This window comes from Paroedura picta, chromosome 12 (assembly GCF_049243985.1).
Source record: "Paroedura picta isolate Pp20150507F chromosome 12, Ppicta_v3.0, whole genome shotgun sequence".
NCBI classification, from domain to species: Eukaryota; Metazoa; Chordata; class Lepidosauria; order Squamata; family Gekkonidae; genus Paroedura; species Paroedura picta.
The window spans coordinates 13,375,237-13,396,857 of record NC_135380.1 but is presented as its reverse complement, the minus strand read 5'-3'; the positions used below and the strand labels follow the sequence as shown (position 1 = coordinate 13,396,857).

At 45.4% G+C, this 21,621-nt stretch overlaps 2 protein-coding genes across 2 annotated transcripts; one reads left to right on the top strand and one right to left on the bottom strand.

Annotated features, from left to right (window-relative positions):
- Positions 1–819: 819 nt before the first annotated feature.
- On the top strand, positions 820–8,837 carry TGOLN2 (trans-golgi network protein 2). Its single transcript, XM_077305192.1, has 4 exons — positions 820–1,048; positions 2,976–4,585; positions 5,685–5,768; positions 6,250–8,837. Exons 1-4 carry the CDS (start codon positions 835–837, stop codon positions 6,253–6,255), a joined length of 1,914 nt encoding a protein of 637 aa, XP_077161307.1. The 5' UTR covers positions 820–834; the 3' UTR covers positions 6,256–8,837.
- A 4,836-nt stretch (positions 8,838–13,673) lies between these two features.
- LOC143821872 (caspase-3-like) lies at positions 13,674–20,485 on the bottom strand. The gene is made up of 4 exons (XM_077306343.1): positions 20,172–20,485; positions 17,687–17,859; positions 16,047–16,176; positions 13,674–15,804 (listed from the first exon to the last, which is right to left on the bottom strand). Exons 1-4 carry the CDS (start codon positions 20,371–20,373, stop codon positions 15,560–15,562), a joined length of 750 nt encoding a protein of 249 aa, XP_077162458.1. The 5' UTR covers positions 20,374–20,485; the 3' UTR covers positions 13,674–15,559.
- Positions 20,486–21,621: the final 1,136 nt, after the last annotated feature.

Genomic DNA, 21,621 nt, shown 5'->3' with positions numbered 1-21,621 from the left:
TTAAAAATACTTCTATTGAGCGCATGGAGTTTGTATGTTTTAAATCAAATCCTACAACAGGCGACGTATTTTTTGTAGACACTGGTTTGTCTTTTAGGTACCTGAGCGTTCTGTTTGTAATTCATTATAGTCCTTGCTGGGGGAGGCAAGAATTTATTATTTTTCTATGCTATTATTTATTGCGATAGTTTTAAATTCTTCCTATTTTTAAATCTGTAGATTTCAGGTTTACTTAATTTATAGCCTGACCTTTCAGATGAGATTCAGCGCAGATTACAATTAAAAACAAACAAACTGGAGCCGTATACAATTAAATAAAAATAAATTGTAATATGCTTTAGTTTAAAGCTTGCTTATAATCTAGTTTGACAACTTTTTTAGGAAACTGTTTTATGCGTCCCAATGATTTCTCTGTTTCACTGCAACTGACTTTAAACAATGCAAAGAAGCAATTAGGAAACGTCCAATAAAACCCACAACAGCCAACCGTTTTGAAACAAGGGGGTGCCCGTCCCACTCCCTTCCTCATAGAGAAAACAAACAAAGATAAGGCAACCTCCGTCACTGGCCCGCAAATGATTCCTTCCCCCTCTTCCAGCACAGAAAGGCTCCCTATTACCACCATAGAGATGCCCTTGACTAGAGCGACACCATCCGGCTCTGGTCTACGATGGTTGCTTTAAAAATCTTTTAGCGGAAGTGCAGTCCTCCGCTTCACGCCAAGCCCCCGACTCTATGATCCTCCGCCTACCAGCCAGGCTTCTCTGACCCTTTCCTTTCTTCGACGCGCCTGTCCCCTGATCTCGCGAGAATAGCAGCCAATGGGCGGCGGCGATGGCGGTTTTGATGGACGCCGGAAGGGGGCTGCTGGGACGAAACGATAGAGGTTTCCTTTCTCCGTGTGCCGGAAGCAGGAGAGAGCCTTCAGCCGGCATGGCGGTGAGGTGGCTGGGTTTCGTGCTTCTCTTCGGCGTGGCCGTGCTCAGCGCTGCGGCGCCTCTTGACGCGGGCGGGGACGACCCGAAGACTGGCAGAGGCAGCGCGGCAGGTCAGTGCGCAGCCCCGGGGGAGAGAGCGGGAGGCGGCCTGGGAGCCCTGTGCTGGGGCGCGCGCTGCCTGTCATTCGAGTTGCGCCTGAGGCGGCTGGTCGGAGGGAAGTCACGCCTCTTGCCCTGCAGATTTGAGCCCAGAGGTACCTTTGAGACCAGGGGTAGTCAAACTGCGGCCCTCCAGATGTCCATGGACTACAATTCCCATGAGCCCCTGCCAGCGCCGACAGGGGCTCATGGGAATTGTAGTCCATGGACATCTGGAGGGCCGCAGTTTGACTACCCCTGTTTAAGACCAACACAGATGTATTCAAGGGGGTGAGCTTTCATGTGCTTGCATGCTTCCTCGGGCAGGCAGGCATACGTGCATACGAAAGCACACACCCTGAATACATCTGTGTTGGTCTTAAAGGTGCCATCGGACTCAGATTTTGTGGTGCTGCTTCAGACCAACACGGCTACCCCCTTGTGTCCGCTTGCCCTGCCATTTTTGGCACCGCCTGTTGGACAAGACATCCTGAGGCAGTCTCCAGGGTAAGAACCAGGCACAGATTAAACTTGAGTGGAGGGCAAGTTTGGGCAAGTAGCTGATAAGGAGAAGCACTGGTGCTCGCTTTCCTGCTGAGCTTCAAGACAGAGTGGGGATTTAAACTCATATCTTCCAGACGTTAAGACCCATTATGCACGGGGGGAATAACGCATATTCGGGGTGGAATGGCGGCGACTAAAATCACCGATAACGCACGGTGCCGGCTGCAACCGGCCGCAGCTTTGGTGCATGCCGCCGAAAAAGCTGCGTTAGCGAAACGCGGAAGAAAGCGCAACGTCTGGGTAACCGGGGCGCAACCAAAAGCGGCGCCGGCATCGCTGCGTGCGTAATTGGTTACTCTGGATTTTGCCGCCGTCACGCCCCGTCCTGTGCATAACCGGTGTGCTTCGCGTCTTCCCCTCCGCATTTTCCATGTGACCTGAAATCGCCGTTTCGGCGGCCGTGCATAATGGGCCTAAGTGAAGATTTAAACCTCCATACAGCAAGAGGAGTCGGTAGCAATTGGGTAGTTATGATAAAATAATGAGGGAGAAGTATTACATGGATTTGTACACAAATGACTCTTTGGATAGATGCCTTATAATCTTCTCATCTCTCTTTATGGGCTCTGTACTTTGCCTGTGTGTCTCTGCTTCTTGGAATTGGATGGAGAACTTTCTCAAGATTTTCTGTGCAAGAATGCAGTACTGAGTTGCTTTCAGAACTGCATTTGTTTCCTGTGTCATACAAACATGTTTAAGAATACCCAAACTTGTACATGTTGAATCCTAAGTACATGGTGGCATGAATTTATGCCAGTGCACAATAGAAGTACTGCAGAACTTAAAACCAGAGCTACTGCTTTAAATGAGACTGTTCTTCATACAACTGATGGCTGCTGATTAGTTCCCAGGTCCAAAGTGTTGGAACTCATCTTTAAAGTCCTTTATGATCCACATATTTGAAGGACCATCTCTCCCTGCATGATTCCTGTGCAGCAGCTTTGTTCTTTCCAGTAAAGTCTACTGTCAGTTACCCCTCCCCTTATCAAAGGCGCAAAGAACTTTTCCTGTGGCTTCTGTTCCAGTTTCCCAGGAGAGGGGATCTACTTTCCTGGCTTCCCAGCAAGGTTGCTAAACAGTTATTCTGAAGAATTTGGGGGGGCAGTCTGAATAACAGGGGAAATTAAGGTCTTGTTAGATTGATTTTTATGTGTCATTTCAATATTTGTTCATCTTTGTTATCCACCTTGGATCACAAGACACTCAGGAGACATTTTGGCATATACTATACTTAAATAAAGCATGGATTTTAGTTTGTTTGCAATGTGTGGATGCCTTTTGCATCATTTGCTGTAGTGTGATGCATATAATTAAATCCAGACTTTTGCATTTCAGGTACAGCAGCAATTCGAGAGCAGCCAAATACTTCAAATCTTCCTGCAGGTGGACAAGATAATATTAAATTCAGCCTAAATGCCCACTCAAAAGGTATGTCCCAAAAACATGACTCTGTGCACGAGAAGGACAACCTTGATCATGAGCCTGCTGAGATGGCAGGCAATGCACAATCCAACCAAAATGACAACTTAAAAGCTTTGCCCCCAAACAGTGGATCTGTGGTTGAGAGTCATGATCCTAGTTCTGCCAAGCAGCCAGGAAATGGAGAATCCAACCAAAATGACAACTCAAAAAGTTTGGCCCCAAACAGTGGATCTGTGGTTGACGGTCATGACCCTAGTTCTGCCAAGCAGCCAGGCAATGATGAATCCAACCAAAAGGGCAACACAGAAATTTTGGCCCCAAACAGTGGATCTGTGGTTGAGAGTCATGACCCTAGTTCTGCCAAGCAGCCAGGAAATGGAGAATCCAACCAAAATGACAACTCAAAAGGTTTGGCCCCAAACAGTGGATCTGTGGTTGACGGTCATGACCCTAGTTCTGCCAAGCAGCCAGGCAATGATGAATCCAACCAAAAGGGCAACACAGAAATTTTGGCCCCAAACAGTGGATCTGTGGTTGAGGGTCATGACCCTAGTTCTGCCAAGAAGCCAGACAATAGTGAATCCAACCAAAATGGGAACTCAAAAGTTTTAACCCAAAATAGTGGATCTGTGGTTGAGAGTCATGACCCTAGTTCTGCCAAGCAGACAGGCAATGGTGAATCCAACCAAAATGATAAGTCAAAAGTTTCTCCTCAAAACAGTGGATCTGTGGTTGAGGGTCATGACCCTAATTCTTCCAAGCACCCAGTCAGTGGTGGATCCAACCAGAATGGCAACTCAAAGATTTTGCCCCAAAACAGTGGACTTGTGGTTGAGGGTCATGAACCTAGTTCTGCCAAGCAGCCAGGCAATGGAGAATCCAACCAAAATGACAACTCAAAAGGTGTGGCCCAAAACAGTGGATCTGTGGTTGAGGGTCATGACCCTAGTTCTGCCAAACAGCCAGGCAATGGAAAATCCAACCAAAATCACAACTCAAAAGGTGTGGCCCCAAACAGTGGATCTGTGGTTGATGGTCATGACCCTAGTTCTGCCAAACAGCCAGGCAATGGTGAATCCAACCAAAATGGCAAGTCAGAAGATTTGCCCATAAACAGTGGATCAGCAGTTGAGGGCATTATACCTGCCAAGCCACCAGGTAATGGTGAATCCAAGCAAAATGATATCTCTCAAGATTTGCCCTCAGACACTGAAACTGCAGGCAAGGGTGACAACCTTGCTCATAATCTTGTGCCAGCAAACAGTGCTGAATTAAATCCTCAGCTTCCACAGTTGGATTCTACAATGGACGAAGATGATGAAGACCAAATTAATGGAGATGGTGATGTGGAAATGAATGAAGAAAAGAATGCTGAGTCCTCCAAAATTATGGATGTGAAAAAAAGCTCCCTTTCACCTGGCCCATCCCCCAAAGAATCTGAAAATAGCCACTTCTTTGCCTACTTGGTGACTACGGCTATTGTTGTTGCTGCCTTATACATTGCCTACCATAATAAACGAAAGGTGAGTATTTTCATTAGAGTCTGTGTGCCGTTTTCTCTATGTCTTGGTCCTGAATGATTGGGTGGGGTGAGTGAATTCAACCTGAGAATCAAATTAGGAACCTAAAACAGATATTTGATACTTTTGGAATGTGTAGTTCTTATTTAGACCCCTGAAGAAGGCCTTCTAGGCCAAACATGTTTGATCTAATAGTTATTTATTATATGTGTAACCAATATTTCGGTCTAGTGGTTAACATATTTGTTACTGTATACTGTCTCTTAATGGAGGTGATGTGATACTCCTTGTTTTCATCAGCGTTATACGAATATTGGTTTTAATTTGTAGTTACTTTGTACTTAGCAATAAATAGATGCGTTTTGTTCTGTGTTTTAGCTGCTCAACCTTGTGGGTTTCTGACTGGTCATAGAAACAGATCAGAACTAGTTCTTTACACAGAGAGTGATTAAAATGGGGAATTTGTTGCCAAAGGCTGTAGTGATGGTCACAGGAATACAAAGCTTTAAAAAGGGGATTTGATAGATTCATGAAGGAGAGGTCTGTCAATGGCTACTAGCCATGGTGACTGAGAGGAATCTCCACATTCAGAGCCACTAAGCCTCTGACGCCCAGAGCCAGAGAAGGCATCAGGGAAAGGCCTTGCCACCTGTGCCCTATTGTTGGTCCTCCAGAGGAAATGGCTGGGCCGTGTACTCGGCTAGATGGACTACTGGTCTGATCCTGCAGGGTTCTTCTTGTGTTCTTAGACTGCTTCCTCTGTAAATGCGTAGCAGGCAGGAGGGTTTCCTCGATCAGTCATAACAAGCTGATATTCTGTAAGTTGATTTTGATGGAAGATTGTGCAAAGGCACGTCCTTCCCTGCTAAAAGGTGGAATTATTTATTGCCTGTAGGGCATGTGTACTATAGCCTAGGATTGTCTGGCAGCCGGGCAAGAGACATTCAGAGGCATTGCCTGCCCTCTGCATCATGACCCTAGCCATGCTTAGTTTCTGAGATCTGATGATGGATCACCGATTCAGTGTAGGGTGTGAGTGAGTATTAACTCTCATTGCTGGCCAATTAATCTGCCTATTATTCCCTTTCTCCTGCCTTCGAAGATAATTGCCTTTGCTCTGGAAGGAAAGAGATCAAAGTTAACCCGAAGACCTAAATCCAGTGACTATCAGCGACTGGATCAAAAGGTAAGCTCTCGCTGCACGCAGCTTCTTGACAACCTCTCTGAAAACAAAAACGCCAAACCAGGTGCTTGCTCAGCGCATTTTTGGGGTGCTTTTTATTACAGCTTATCCATGGGGTCAGTGCACAGTAGCAAGGAGTGTACTTTGACAAGATGAATCTTTGCAATCTCATCTAAGAGCACGGAATCACCCCTGTGCTAGGCAGTTGTGGGGGAATCAGCTGTATTATACAAGTTGGAAAGAAGCATTGTGGCACATGCTGGTGCTGTTTAGACCATCAAGATGAGGAATGGCAGCAGAGCTAGGCATTCCTCTATTATGCCTAAAACCAAACAGTGCTGAAAATTCCCTTCCCAATCAGCTTTTCTGTATTAGCTTTTCACTGGTATTTATATTGGATTTTAAATGCTGTCAGTATGGCTAGAATACACAAACACTTTACTGGAGTGCATGATTTAAATCTTCCTTTTCTTTCTCTGTGCAGATCTAAGGTAAAACCCAACCCCCTCCACCTGATGCTGGGTTGAATAAGAAACCTCCCCAAAAAATAAGTTCACAGAAACATGGGGGAATGTCCTGCCTTCCATCAGTACAGTCCTGATGCCCTTCAGCTGTGCCCAACGGGAGGGAGGAGCAGAAGTGCTTTTTGATTCTGCACGTGCACTTTGGTAATGGTCATGTCTCTGTCATTCTTTCCAAGTCCTCACCAGTTTGTTCACCCCTCTCGGCTACTTGAAGTTGGAGTGTTTTCTCCCATACTGTGATGTAAAGAACCATAGCGTACTGCCTGTGTCCAAATGATGTGGTCCTCTCCTGCTGTGTTCACACAAAGGGCTGTACTTAGGAGGCACTTTGCCCGTTGTATAGGCAGGCTGCACACTGTTCTCCTACACTCCGGGCATGATCTTGTTAATCGACATGGAGGGGGTGGTAGTAGTTGGCTCAGTGAATGCTGTCCACAAATATGTGTAGTATTGAAACTAGAAGCTCACTTTGGGATCCTTTGCACTAGTTGAGACGTTTTGGCTGTGGGGAGGGAAATCGGCCATATGCAGACGACAACATTTGGAAATCGACACTAACGTTTACAAGCCTTCCTAGAAAGGAAAGTCTGTGAAACGAGGAGTCACAATGTACAGCTTGTGGTTTTCTAATTCTCTCTTTTTTTAAAAAAATGGCACATTGCTTACTGTTAGGCGGAAGATAAAATGATTTGCAGTTTGCTGGCGTGGAAAAATTTAAGCTGGGATTTTTTTGCCCTTCCCCACTCGGCTGTGTGCCAAGTTGTGTGTTTTTTTGGGGAGGGAGGGGTTTGGAGAAGAATTCTCACAGATTTTAGTCTGTCATTAGTGCCATATTCCCATTACAAAGTAACAAGGATAAAGTTGTCGCTGTTTTAAGTAAGTAAAATAAAATGGTAATTTGCACTCACTGATAATTTGCAAATAATAAATTGTTCATGATTTACCTTTTGCTGTGGAAATCCACCATTCTAGTCCCACACAGATCCTCTTGATCAGGGGTAGTCAAACTGCGGCCCTCCAGATGTCCATGGACTACAATTCCCAGGAGCCCCTGTCAGTGAATGCTGGCAGGGGCTCCTGGGAATTGTAGTCCATGGACATCTGGAGGGCCGCAGTTTGACTACCCCTGCTCTTGATCCTACGAGTCTGCCGATTGCTCCTGCATAAACCTAAACATCTTTGTTTCACTTGATAGCTTTTTAAATTAGTGCATCTCTCTCTGAGTGTGAAGAACAGTTAGTTAAAAGTGTATGCTAAGGTTCACCAATGCACTGAATGTTTTATTTCCGTGGTCGCACTGTCATTTCCCTAAAATCAGTGAAATTTAAACAAATGTTCCTACAGATCCTTGTAATTCCATAGTGCAAGTTGTAATGCAGAGGAGTCTGCTCTTTGCATATGCATGGTGGCCAGTTGCAAACTGCAGCTGTTCTGAGGCTCACTACACATTTTCGCTCATCCCAAGAAAGTGGGGAACATGTGGACAAGAAACTAATTCTGAGGTCTGCCTCAACCTCTTTCATTTTGCATACATTTCCAGTTACAATTCTTAATCAGGGATCAATTTGGTAAAACCCGCTTAAAGTCACACAGTTGCAATTTAGGATGCTTGCAGTGTCTTCAAATGACAGAATGTTCTTTTTGGCTGCTCCCTTAAACTTCTGAAGAGAAGCATTGCTGTTTGAGAAAGACCCATACAGGTACAGAGTGAGGTCTAACCTCCTCCCTCATCTGGAAAGGAGTCATCTTCCTTCTCCTCTGGTCGTCAGCTGACCAAATCATTCTTGCCCTTAAAAATGTGAATGATGACATAATCACCAGTCTCTAGAACCGCCAGCCAACATTTGGGTTTGCATGTTAGCCATACATGCAATAAGCTGCAAAGAATCGGCGGGATGATAATTCCCAGGCCAGTAGGTGACAGCTTGCTTGCACCCATCAGCAGTCCTCCTCTTCCAATACTGAATGGGGGTTCTTGGAGAGCTGCAATCTGCGGCTCTGTGCAATTAAAGCGTTAGAGCAGGGGTAGTCAAACTGTGGCCCTCCAGATGTCCATGGACTACAATTCCCAGGAGCCCCTGGGGCTCCTGGGAATTGTAGTCCATGGACATCTGGAGGGCCGCAGTTTGACTTACCCCTGCTTTAGAGGCTGACTTATGTTGTTATTATTATGCTTGCTTTATAATGTTTTGTGCTTTTTCCTTAATTCTCTCACTGAAAGAAATCTGTGGAAGCGTTTTGTTTAATTTTTTAAAAATTGATTTTGTGTTTTCTCTAAAGCAAGAAGCTAAAGTCCGTTTTCATTTTCAAATAAATGAAAACTTGGTTCATGTTTTTACCTAAACTTCAAATGAGTGGAGCTCTTTTTGCCAGGTAGTTTTGTTACCAAACTTGACATTCTTCTTTACAGTCCCTCTACTCTGTTTGACTCCATAAAGTGTGTGTTTCTGGTTCTGGCAGCTTTAAGATGAGACACTTTAAGAATTCAGACTTGTTTTTAAGTTTTGTAATTTTCTGTGTGGTGAACTAAATAAATGGATATACCAAACTATTTCTTTCCCCATTTTTTTTTTTTGAATATTGCATCAGCTATTAAACAATCCTTTCTTTGCATGGAGGTCATAGTAGGATCTCACCATTCCACATACTCTCCTGTGTCCCTGCCCAAAAGAACTCTCCCTACAAGAGCTGCTGCTTGGAGGGAGACCTGCTCCCTCATGGTGAGTAGATAGGTGAAGGGAGGGGGAATTCTCTGTGCAACATTTGTAGTGAAAGAACATCCATGGCAGGAGGAGAGATAGGATACAGCTGTTGTCATACTCCCCCAATTTGAGAAATACATGATGCTATACATGACGTCCCTCTTATTCCTCGCATTTTACATCTGCATAGTTTAGTTATTGCAGCAAGGATTACCTGGTTATGCAATTTCTGATAGCAAACAATCATACAGTCCTTGGCATGTTCGACGGCATTTTAGATCAGCAAAATAAAACCTTCAAATTCATTCCCTTTCCAAAGAAGTATCTCATAGGTATCTTTGGACTACGGAAAGAACAAGAGCCCAATAGCACCTTAGAGACTAACAACATTTGTTGCAGGCTGTGAGCTTTCATGAGTCACAGCTGATATCTACCCTGCCACAAATTTTTGTTAATCTTTCAAGTGCTAATGGACTTCTTGCTCTTTTCTGCTGCTACCGACAGACTAACGCAGCTTCCCAACTACGGGTATGGACTATGGAGGAAAAGCAATGTTCCTAAAATTAAGTTTGTTCCTAAGATTAAGCTTCGCTGCTTTTTTGTGCAGCTTCATTGTGTATAAGGTGACAGGAAAGGAAACCGATCTCTTGAGGCATCTCTTTCTTTGCATGTACTTTGTGTGAAACCAGAAGGCAGTTCATCGCCTGGTTTCCCGTAAAAAATGATGCAGTACTAAAAGCTAGCTTTGTGCCCCAAAAGCAGGATATGAAGATCTAAACAAATAGCCCTCTGTTTGACCAAGACTTTCAGTAGGGGCACAGTATCCCAGTTAATGTTTACCTTTCCAATATTTGCTCAAGGTAGTTTACAAAGGAAAAAACAATCTATATCTGAGAGTTCACTAAAATAAATAAGCGCAAGGGCCACTCAATTTTCATTTTCTCCTTCTTGCCTTCCTTGGATAGTCATGAGGTTACATTTGACCTCATCTGTTGCTGCTTTTCAAAGCTGGCAAAACATGGATTGGGAAGCTGCAGAAGGACAAACCTTGTTCTAGCTGTTTGAGTGTTCTGGGCATCATTGAAGGCATCTCTGCTGTACCACAGGCTCCCAGTTCCATGACAGCCAGTCCTTTCTCTGTTGTGTGCACATAACAAAGGGGTCCAGTGTACCCCTGTCCTTTGCTAAGTGAGGATTCTTGTTTTTGCAGAGAAAGCTTTACTCTCGAACTTTTTACGTGTTGCATTCACACTTCTTCTTCCGCCGAGTGGCAAGCCATGTAGGTTAGGCCGAAACAGATTGGCGTTAGTTCTCCCAGTGCATTTTATGGCCCACTGGGAATCTGAACTCAGATTTTCCAGCTGGCTCTCAGTTGTATTGGTTGATTAATTACACCGTCTTTTCTCCAGAGAGCTCAGTGGGCCGTAGATGGTTTTTTGCAGCTCTTAAAACCCTCGTGGGCAGTAGGTTACCCAATTAAAACATATCCAACCCCTGCCAAATGGGGCTTCAGTTGGCTCACAGAAATGGGTTTTAAAAATTATCAGCCCAAAAGGCTAAGAGCGTGTTTAAAGTCAGTATCATTATACAAACAGTAAAAAAAATATCTTACCGCTAACAACAGTGCAATTGAATCCCATTGTGAACATTAAACTGAAGTGACAAAACAACTGGTAACCAATGAAGGTATCTCAGAGTTGGTACAGCAAGTTGGTTCCTAATTTAATACTTTATTTATTGTGCATTTTAAATCCTATGTAAGCTGCCCTGAGCCTCTGGGAAGGGTGGGGTATAAATGGAAAAAGAGAAAGAAAAGGCAAACAGAGGTATTTTTTATCACTTGTAGCTTTCAAGTTATCTTCAAGGGCAGGTGCCCCATGTAGATTTTTGTTACCGTAGTCAAAGGAAGTTGGTGTCTGTGCCACACAGTTGATTCAAGGCACTTGGCCACCATACCAACCTGTTTCTCGATCAACAGGGCATGGCTCAACATGCAAACCCTGAAATCTTTTGTCAATGAAAAGTTCATTCCACTCCCAGCTGGCAAAATAACCCCTAGCAGAGCACTGGTATTACTGAGCAGCATTACCTCCAACCTCTTTGGATTCAGGTTGAACTTAAAGAGTGAGTCACTGGGTGAGAGAGCTCTTTGAATGGGCATGAAGGTCTGGTGGGGAACACACCGGTGTCCCATGGGAAGCACGACCAAGGGCTTGCTGAACCACATTGTGACCTTAGTGTGGAGGCAAAATAGCAGAATGCACTCTAGTTGTTAAAATGCATGTGCTGCCAGCACAGATCTGAGTTGCATGCTCTCAGTCCCTGCAGAAGCACACAATGCCGTGTGCTTACATTTGTGTGGATACAGTTCCGGTAACTGAACTTTGTTGATCTGGAGAAAAGCGTTTAGCTGATGGGTGGGACCTTTGCTGTCGTCCCCCCCACCCACCTTGTTTGATAGTGGATAAAAGAGTATGTGTGCAAGATAAACACCACGCTTCTCAGTATAAATGTCCTGATAGCATTTGAGCCTTTTGGAATTGCTGTGTACTCACGGGAGTAGTCAGGAGACTGGCAGACTGGAGTTTATTGTGCCAACTGATAGAATACTTGAACTTGATGGCATCATGGGGCTGGCTGCTGCTTTGGAGGGGAATGCCCTTCTGCCTTCATTCATGGGGGTCCTTCCTGCTGGGATCCGTGCAGTGAGCAAGGCCTGCCCCTAGCTCTAGATTTTTATTATTATTGCATGAATTTTATCCTGTCCTTTCTCCAGAGCCCACAGTAGCCTGCGTGCTTCTTGTTCTCCCTTTTATTCTCACAACACCCCTGTGTGGTAGGTTAGAGCTAAGGACAAGCAGGGAATTTGTACCTGGGTCCATCTCCCGGGCTCTTTTCAAGCAACTGGACCTGGGAGAATTGATCTTGTTCCCAGGTGGCTGCCACCAGACAGTTATAGTCAGCTTAATTACTTATTTATATATTTATAGACCGCTGCTCTTGAGACAGCCATCTCGTTCGTGGCAGTTAATAACAAATGTAAAATACATGAATTTGGGGAAGTTGGGGTTTATTCTTTGGTTCTGGGAAGCAGCTGCACAGTGGTTAGGATATGGGATGAGGCTGCATCATTTGGGAATGAGGTCTTAACTTTGCCCCTATGACACTGGTTTGCGAACTGAAAACACCCAAGGCTGTGATAACCTCTACTAACAGGGAACGATAGGTACTTGGCATGAAGTCGTCCCCCCTTTCTCTGTCGGGGCAGGAATTTTCAGATGGTGAAATGGCATGGTGCAGAAAGATAGTTCCGTGCCCCCACCCCACCCCATGTACACACATGTACAGTGGTTTTATGGCTAAACGGTAGGGAGCCTTTTGCTTAGGGGGCCAGTCTCCAGCTGGGAGGTTAAGAACTCCTGATATTATAACTTGCCTCGAGGTTGGAGATCAGTTCCTCTGAAGATTGACTGCTTTGGAAGGTGGATTCCGTAGCACTCATCCCATTTTGGTTCCTCCCTTAACCCTGACCTCTGCAGGCTACACCCCCAAAACAGGGGTAATCAAACTGTGGCCCTCCAGATGTCCATGGACTACAGTTCCCATGAGCCCCCTGCCAGCGAATGTTGGCAGGGGGCTCATGGGAATTGTAGTCTATGGACATCTGGAAGGCCGCAGTTTGACTACCCCTGCCCCAGAATGTCCACGAATTTCTCAACCGTCTGCTGGCAGCCCTACTTCTATGACAGGTCCTAAAAGAACCCTGGTTCTGAGTTCATGTGGACCCAAAACAGAAGCAGGGACAGTCCACTGTTCTCATTAATCCTTACATCTATGCAGGACTATGATCCCAGAATTACAGATGGGAAAAGATAGCTAGCTGTGGGCTATAGGGCTGGGGCTACTGGGCTGAAGAAAAAGGGTGCTCTTTCCTCTGTTCCTCTGTTTCTGTTCTGAAGCTTCCCTTTCCAAGGACTGCTTTAGGACCCCCAAGAGCGGTTGTGGCCAAACTGTGGCTCTCCAAATGTCCATGGACTACAATTCCTGTGAGCCCCTGCCACCACTGACAGGGGCTCATGGGAATTTTAGTCAGTGGACATCTGGAGAACCCCAGTTTGGCCATCCCTGCCCTAGAAGGAGGAACAGTCTATGCCTGTGTTGTGTATGTCTCTTCAGCCTATTATCTGTACAGAAGCCCATGTGTGCATTTAGACTTAAAGGCTAGTTTAGACACCCCCTTCCCTGTTATCGTAACCCCTGTCCATATTGTTCCCTTCACACTGCCCCACACCCCTGTAATGACAACATCTAGCCCTGTATCACAGGACCCTCGGGCCTTATATAATGTCAGATCTCATCACAAGTCCTTTTCCTTTAAACCAAATAACTTTCATATAAGGGGGCTCTTTTCTCCTAGTTAATGTCTAACATCCTCTTTTCTGCCCTGGTCACTTGCTTCCTGTTACACAGTGAAGAGAGGGGAAAAGCCCCATTTCCTTTTTTTTTAAACCTTTTGTCAGATCTTTGAAACATGAGGCAAACAGGGCCAGCAGCTTGCAGGCTGATCTGATTAAGCGAGTTGCTAAGAGTACAAAGTACAGGGCTGTAAAAACCTGGATGACAGATGCAGGGCCTAACGCTAGCATTTCCATGACCATATCACTGAGACTTTATTGGTGGGAACCAGCGGTGGAGCAGGAAGTGACTGCGTGGGTTGAGGCGGCTGTTTTATTCTTCTGGTAAGCAGGCACGAAGCCAAGGCGGAATTTGTAGAGTCGATTCCAGACTTCTAGAATTTCAAGCCAAATTAAAGACGTGGGTATTTTCAGCCTGAGCCCAGATAGACTCCATGGGGCTGTTCTTGTCAGGCCTCCGGAAGTTCAGTACCCATCTAATCCTTCTTAGCTGCAGACTTTTTGATATTTAAACTGGTCGGCAATATTTAGTCAGTGCATTTGGTCTGGATTGGACCCAAAACAGAAGCAGGGACAGTCCACTGTTCTCGTTAATCCTTACATCTATGCAGGATTATGATCCCAGAATTACAGATGGGAAAAGATAGCTAGCTGGGGCTACTGGGCTGAAGAAAAAGGGTGAAGTCTCTTTCCTCTGTTCCTGTTCTGAAGCTTCCCTTTCCCAGGACTGCTTTAAGACCCCCTAGAGCGGTTGTGGCCAAACTGGTTCTCCAGATGTCCATGGACTACAATTCCCATGAGCCCCTGTCAGTGGTGGCAGGGCTAAGAGGTCTTTCTGCAGCATAGGTGCATTACTGGAAAACGATGCTTTTGTTTCTTTGGAACTCTTGTTTTCTTAGGTGTAAATCACTGACAACTCATGCTGTAGCAGCTAAGATTTCTTTAATTAACAGTCCCTAGAAATCTTTTATCAATGCAGTTTTAAAAGGTCTTCAGGGAGCAGCACAGGTACCCCCCAGCCCTCTCACCCTTGTGCAATGGAAACTGACTTTTTTCCTTTATGTAACTCAAAACTGAAACCTCCCACACGTGGCCTGGGCTGGTGGAACTTTGTCTTGTGACATTCTTGAAATGTACCTTTCACAGCTCAGACGTAGCAGGAGGATGCGGCATTTTAACTGTGATTCTGGGATGCCCTATAAATACAATTTGCACATACATTCACAGGCACGGGAGTGCATATACCCCCCTTTTTGTTTTGACTGAGGGGAGGGAAGCAAATCCCGAACTGCCGCCACCTTTTCCGTAATAAACTTGCCTTGAACCCCAACTTGAAACATGGTGGCCGCTTTCTATTTGTTTAAAAGTTATGCAGCTGAATTTTGTCTCTTCTGTTGGTCTGATTTGGGTGCATTTGTATTAGTTCGAATTCTTGGAAAGGAGCTGAGTTGCATGAGGAGGTGAGCCTGCCCTGTCGTGATTTAGGATGCTCACTTTTGCCTTCCAGGGATCCTGCTCCGTTATCAGCGGCACAGCAGTTTAATGTTTGACAGATATGTCTTCGTCTGGCAGAGGGACAATAAAATCAGAGTCCAGTAGCCCCTTTAAGACCAACAAAGATTTATTCAGGGCTTGAGCTTTCGAGTGCAAGCACCCTTCGTCAGACTATGATCTTCTTACATGATAGGGAATATATGGCAAAAATCAATTCTGTTACATCAGTAGACTGTGTCACAACCAAATACAGCCAATGATAATCCTTTGTCAAAACAGCCAATCAATCCCCTAGAATTCAGTGTACTTTACAAAAACACAGGGAGAAACCAAACTGCCTTTTATTGGTGATCAAAGGATCTCACCTCCCCATATGCTGCTTGCTCCATCCGTCTCTCCATATAGCTGTGAAACATTCCTGCCAGGTTATTGCTGGTCACTATCCCAAGGCCAGGAAGTCAAACTCAAAATTCCATTACATTGCCATATCTTACAGTCACATTATCACAAATAAAATAAATAGAGGGAGGAAAGGATGGGGAAAGCTTCAATTGTGTGATTTCTTTCAGTCCATTGGCTTTGTTTCTGTCTTTCTCTTTGAGTAACGTCCCAGGAAGCAGGATTAAGTGCCTCTTTTCATGCAAACTCATTGGACTCAGCTACTGCCTAGAACTTACCGTCCTTTGCGAAGAGAAGGGGTAAACATCTCTCACCATTTTAGTGACAAAGCAAGGCATCTCTTTACCACCGCTGTGTTTTCCCTTGGCCTCGAAATTAAACGCAACTTCCCGGTTAATCCAGGTCATTAGACGGGTAAGTTCACGTTGACGGTTCTCTCCTTCTAGTAACTTCAGTAAAGCCTTGAGGAACGCGGATTCCCAACAATTGATAAAAGCCGCATAGCCTGAGAATCCCCGTGGGGAGGGGAGAAAGAGATGTCAATACCCTTTAATACCAAAGCGAAGCCACCAAGAATCCTGGCCACCTTAGCTATTGTGTTTAGAAAACAATGTGCGTACACACACACACACACACACACACACACACACACGTGTCTAGTGAATGTCCCTCTCCATTCCTGGGATTAGCCGGTGAAAATTACTCTAGAACAAATGTATCTAACATTGCTGAGTTGGGTTTACGTACCTGGACTACAAGCAAACATGACTGTAGTATCTTCTGGGACAGAAAGATAGTGTGAGATATAGTCTGTTTGTGCTTCAGCACTGTCCGTCTGCAGCCACACACCTGGATCAATTTCCTGTCCACGGCAGGCCTAGAAACACAGCAAGTGCACCAGACCTTAGATGACATTCTACTCATTTCCAACAGTAGTCAAATTGCTAGTGTGTCTGGTCTAAAAACCTAGTCTGGCTCCTGTACTCTCTGGAAATGCATCTGACTTCCTCATCCTTTGTGCGTAGCCACATGCTGGTATAAGGTTCAGGATGGCCCTAGCACTTAGGAGCTGGAGCTGCAGAATCTCTGCAATTAGGCCCAATCACCAACTGGGCTGGATCTACCTTGCTATTCTACTAAATCTCCCCCAAGTCCAACCATAGTTTTTGTGCATCCAAGTCCCATGATTCTCAGAACACATTTTTTGAGCAGTCAAAGAGGCCAGATCCAGCACATCAAAGGAAAAACTGGGTGGATCCAAACACTGCATCTCTGAGGGACCATAGCAATGTTCTAGGTAGCCAAGGATCAAGGTTTGGACATTTAAACTTTTGGATTTGAGGCTTTAAAAATTAAGGAGTCTAATAAGCAGATACTGAGTTGCTTTGCTGAAACCTACCTAAGTGTCATAGTGATCTCAAAATGGAAACTGTCAAAACCACAACATTTTGTTAATCTCAAAGCTTGCTGAAAACAAAAGCAGGAAGTCTATAATGCCAAACCACAAAATGTTCAAGACAGTTTTTAGAGAAAGCACAAAAAAACACAGGTAACAGAAAGTTCATGTGTTTACGATACATGTGTGAAAATTGGGAAATTATGAACCTATTCAGAGATCAATAGGATGTTATAACTATATATACAGAGATATAGAAGCCTGTGAGTTCATCTAGCAGGGGTGGCCAAACTGTGGCTCTCCAAATATTCACAGACTCCGGTTCCCATGAGCCCTTGCAAATTGGTCATGCTGACAGGGGCTCATGGGAAATGGAGGCCATGGAAATCTGGAGAACCAGTTTGGCCACCCCTGATCTAGAGATTGCAGTGAAAACCTATCACAAGCAACCAGAACTTTATCTGCAGCACCTGGGATTTAAGCAGCAACTAGACAGATACTTATCATGGATACTTCAGGCTGATCCTACACTGAACAGAAAATTGGACTAGATGGCCTGCATGGCCCCTTCCAACACTATCTTTCTAAACTGTGGCTCTCCATGGTCTACAATTCCCATGAGCCTCTGTGCTGACAAGGGTTCATGGAGACTGTAGTCCATTGATACCTGGAGAGCCACAGTTTGGCTGCCCCTGCTATAAAGTATATAGGCTATACTGATATGAGTTCAGGAAATGTGATCAAACATACAAGCAGGGGATTTCTCAGTACAGAAAAAAAGTAATGCCTGAAGGTTCATAAGCAGGAAGTTAGATTCTTTTTGCTACCTTTTGGCACCTGAGTCATTGTCACGTCCATTCACCTGTTACAAAACCAAAACTAAACACGCAGTAGGAGGAAATGCATTTGGGTGAAACTCATGTATACATTCCCCATCATTGCTACTGTTGGTTGTACATTAAAGTTACTTACCTACTGCTCTGGCTATTACCTGTATGAATAAGATTTTGGGTTTTCCAGCCAGTTTATGGCTCCCTGGTGGAGAAAGCGCTTTGTAAATCTGTGTCAGCTCAACTGGCTGTCCTTTGCAGTCAAATATGACCCCTTCCTCTCCATGGCTGGACAGGATACTGACGAAGCAGTCTCCATGATCTTCATTGCACTCTGCAATGACACAGAAAAAGGGAAGCACAAATGTAACAATAGAAGCTCAATTTCTCAAGCCAACTTTAAGTGCCCTTTGCACATTACCAAGCATTCGGTGCTTTTGAGATTCTGTGAAAATGCGACTTAAGTACTGAGACTGGGCTGAAAAGACACTGCGGCAGAGAAGAAAGGAATTTGTGACATATGGCTTGGTGGGTGGTGCAGAGGTGTCTCTAATGCCTTGCCAATTTTTCCCCCTGATAAAATTTTCTGTGCTCTTAACAGCTACGTGGATCTAAAAACTCCCTCCACCTATGACGGAATGAACTGCCCCAACTTAAGAGAGCATTTACAAAAGGGCTAGAACATAGATAGAGGCTACCTGTCAACAGCTGTTATATATTTACGCATTTAAATAGGTATATCCTGGTTTTCTCCCAAATGGGGACTCAAAACAGCTCATTCTCCCCATCGGCCATCCCATGGCTGCTGGTCATACTGGGGCAAGTGCTACATGCATCAAGTTGGCCATTAGCCAGAACTAAGTGAGTCATGCAAGTGGCACGGTAGGCCACCGCCCAGGTGAGTTGTGCCCCAGCTGTTGTCACACTGAGTGTCGCTGGGCACTGTCCATTTCCCTAGTGGATCAAAGGTCAACGTCTAGGAGAACAGAGCCCTGTGAGGCAGGCCAAGAGAGAACACTGGGTTGAAGTCACCCAGCAAGCTTAACGGCTGAGTGGGGGATTCTGAATCCCCAGTTTAGCCAGCAGCAGACCTAGCCTCCAAGAATCCGTCTAAACCTCTTCTAAAGCATGGGCTTTAGATTTAGACATTTGCACCAATCCTCCTGAAGCCCTTGTTAGGGCTGCTTTACATATTTAAAAAAATTATAGTGGGATGTTTTCACTTCTTGTGGATGTTGTCCATTGACTTTGCTCAGCTTTTGATGGGGGCACATTCCCTAGCAGTACTTACACGGAAATAGAGAATACTTTTTTATACCCTGTTTTTCACTACCCGAAGGAGTCTCAAAGCAGTTTCCAGTTGCTTTCCCTTCCTCTCCCCACAGCAGATACCCTGGAAGGCCGGTGAGGCTGAGAGAGCCCTGGTAGTACTGCTCAGTCAGAACAGAAGAAGGTTGGTTCTTATATGCCACTTTTTTCTACCTGAAGGAGTCTCAAAGTGGCTTACAGTCACCTTCCCTTTCCTCTCCCCACAGCAGACACCCTGTGAGGGAGGTGAGTCTGAGAACCCTGATATTACTGCTCAGTCAGAACAGAAAAAGAAGAGTTGGTTCTTATACGCTGCTTTTCTCTACCTGAAGGAGTCTCAAAGCGGCATACAATCACCTGTCCTTCTGCAACTAACTGAACAGAGAGGTAAAATACTATTCATTGTCTATAGCAAAGATCTTGCTGCCTTATTTAAGGGGTTGTATCCAATGGCTGGGAGCGAAGGTGGTACAGTGGTCACCCAGTCTTGTCAGATCATGGATGCTAAGGCAGTGTTGGTACTTGGACGAGAGACCGTCAAGGAAGACTCTGCAGAGAAAGACAATGGCCAGCCACCTCTGCTTCTCATTTGCCATGAAAATGGTTGAGGCCTGCAGGACACCATTAAGACCAGCCTCTCTACACAGTGGACATCTGCACGCCACCTAGTCCGGATACTATAGCACTTGGTCCCGTCCCCCCCCCCCCCACATCGGAGAGAAGGCGGGGGATCCTGTTTTTAATGTAAATCGGTTTAAATGTTTCAACTTCTGTTTATATATAAATGTTGTGAGCAGCCAGGAGCCCTTGGGGGGAAGAGCAGCATAGAAATAGAAATTTAATAAATAAATGGATAAAAATTCCTTTGCAACCATAACTTGATGGCACTTTCTGTACACACCTAATGGGTTTTTCAGATGGCGCAGGAGGGAGAGTCATTTCACCTGTACTTCATGTTGCCAAACACCCCCCCTGACAAACAGACACCCCCACAAACACACACACACACACACACACTATCCCCAGTGCTGTTCCTGGACATCCCCTCAACACCAAAGACTCTTTTCCAGGGATTTAGCAAGCAGAAAGGGGAACTTTTCATCCCAGCGACAGAGCTCCACAGGAGTATTGCCACCCCTAGTCCATCTCGCCCACCCACCTCACCACCGTGGCTTCCAGTTTTTCCGCAAGGGCTCAGATTGATTTCAGAAGGCAAGCCAGTAAGAATCCAGGCTTGCTACTCTGATCGTTTGCAGCAGAGGTCAGGACCCCCGTGGTCCCGTATTGCCTTGTTCCTCTAAGCACCAGGTGACAAATCTGGCAACCCACAATACGTACCTTTCTCATAAAGTCTGCATATTTGCTTGGCTGTCAAGTCATAACGCAATTCCACGGTGTAATTGCAGTCGGACAATGCTTTGAAGAGCCTGTCTGCTTCCTTCTTTGCTCCGGGTCTAGCCGGGAGCCTCTCTTGGGCTGGGCTTCTATAGAAGTCAAAATTCACAATGACCAGAGCCCTGTTCTTTCTTTGGTTGGCCATGCTGTGAAAATCCTCAGCGATCACTACGTGGAATTGTTTGCCAGTGCCTGGTGTTAAGCGGGAGCCGCTGATATAGTCTCTGCCCAGGTGACGCTGACTCTGCTAGGAAGGTGGGGCGTATTAGTGTCATACGCCGTTTCATTAGCTGTCATCTGACTGCAAACATTGCCAGTTATGAGCTATATCAGAGTCAAGGGCGGCTTGCTAGTAAGCACCATAAAACGTTTGTACTTTCCCGGAACACGAGACAGCAGCATCCTGCACAAGTGCTGGACCGGACACAGTGAAAGGTCCCCTCCCCTGTTTTTGTCTCACTGAAAAGCAGCCTTGGAGGTGACACTCAAGAGTAGCACAAGACGGGAAGGGACTTACAAACCCTTTCCCTGTCTCCCGTTTGTTGACTGAAAAAATCAGAATCCCATGGCGCTACCCCATCTGCCAGGAAAAAAGAGAAAAAGTTCCTGTATTCCCCCCCACACACACACACAGACAGGTTGAAAAGCTGCTGATCCACTCCTTAGACCAGGGGTAGTCAACCTGTGGTCCTCCAGATGTCCATGGGCTACAATTCCCATGAGGCCCTGCCAGCATTTGCTGTCAGGGGCTCATGGGAATTATAGTCCACGGACATCTGGAGGACCAAAGGTTGACTACCCCTGCCTTAGACAACTGTCTCTGCTACCTCCCATCAGTAAAAGACCCACAAGGGAAGCGGAACAAAAACAAAGGAGGGGGCCATTAATCTCAGAACAAAATTCGAATTTGTATCATCCGCTTGGGACAAGACTCACCTGACTTCCTGCTCCCATGCAGAAAGGAAAGGTATGCAATCTCCTCTTAAATTAACCTGCCTTTCCCTATGTAGCCCAGGATGGATAACAAGAAGCCTCAAACGATTCAAAATATAATATACATAAAACAATCATCATATTATAGTAATATAGGTTTTAAAACCTATATCCTGAGAGTGTTCGGTGTTGAAGTCATTTCCTTTTTCTGATGTGTGGTTTCCAGATTGAATTTCCAGGTCAGTAGGCCTTCGGACCTCTGGCTGGAGTCTCCTGCTGTGGGCTCAGATCACCTGGCATTTAATGAGGCAGCAGCTCTTTGCTAAGTTAAGGCGACATTGTAGTCTTGGAATCAGAAGCCAGTTGTATAGAAGTTTGGGCTTCCTTCTTCAGAGGACGCTAAAGGCTGTGAGTGAAATGTGATCCGTTCTTCAAAGAGAAGGGGGAAGGGCCATGGGAA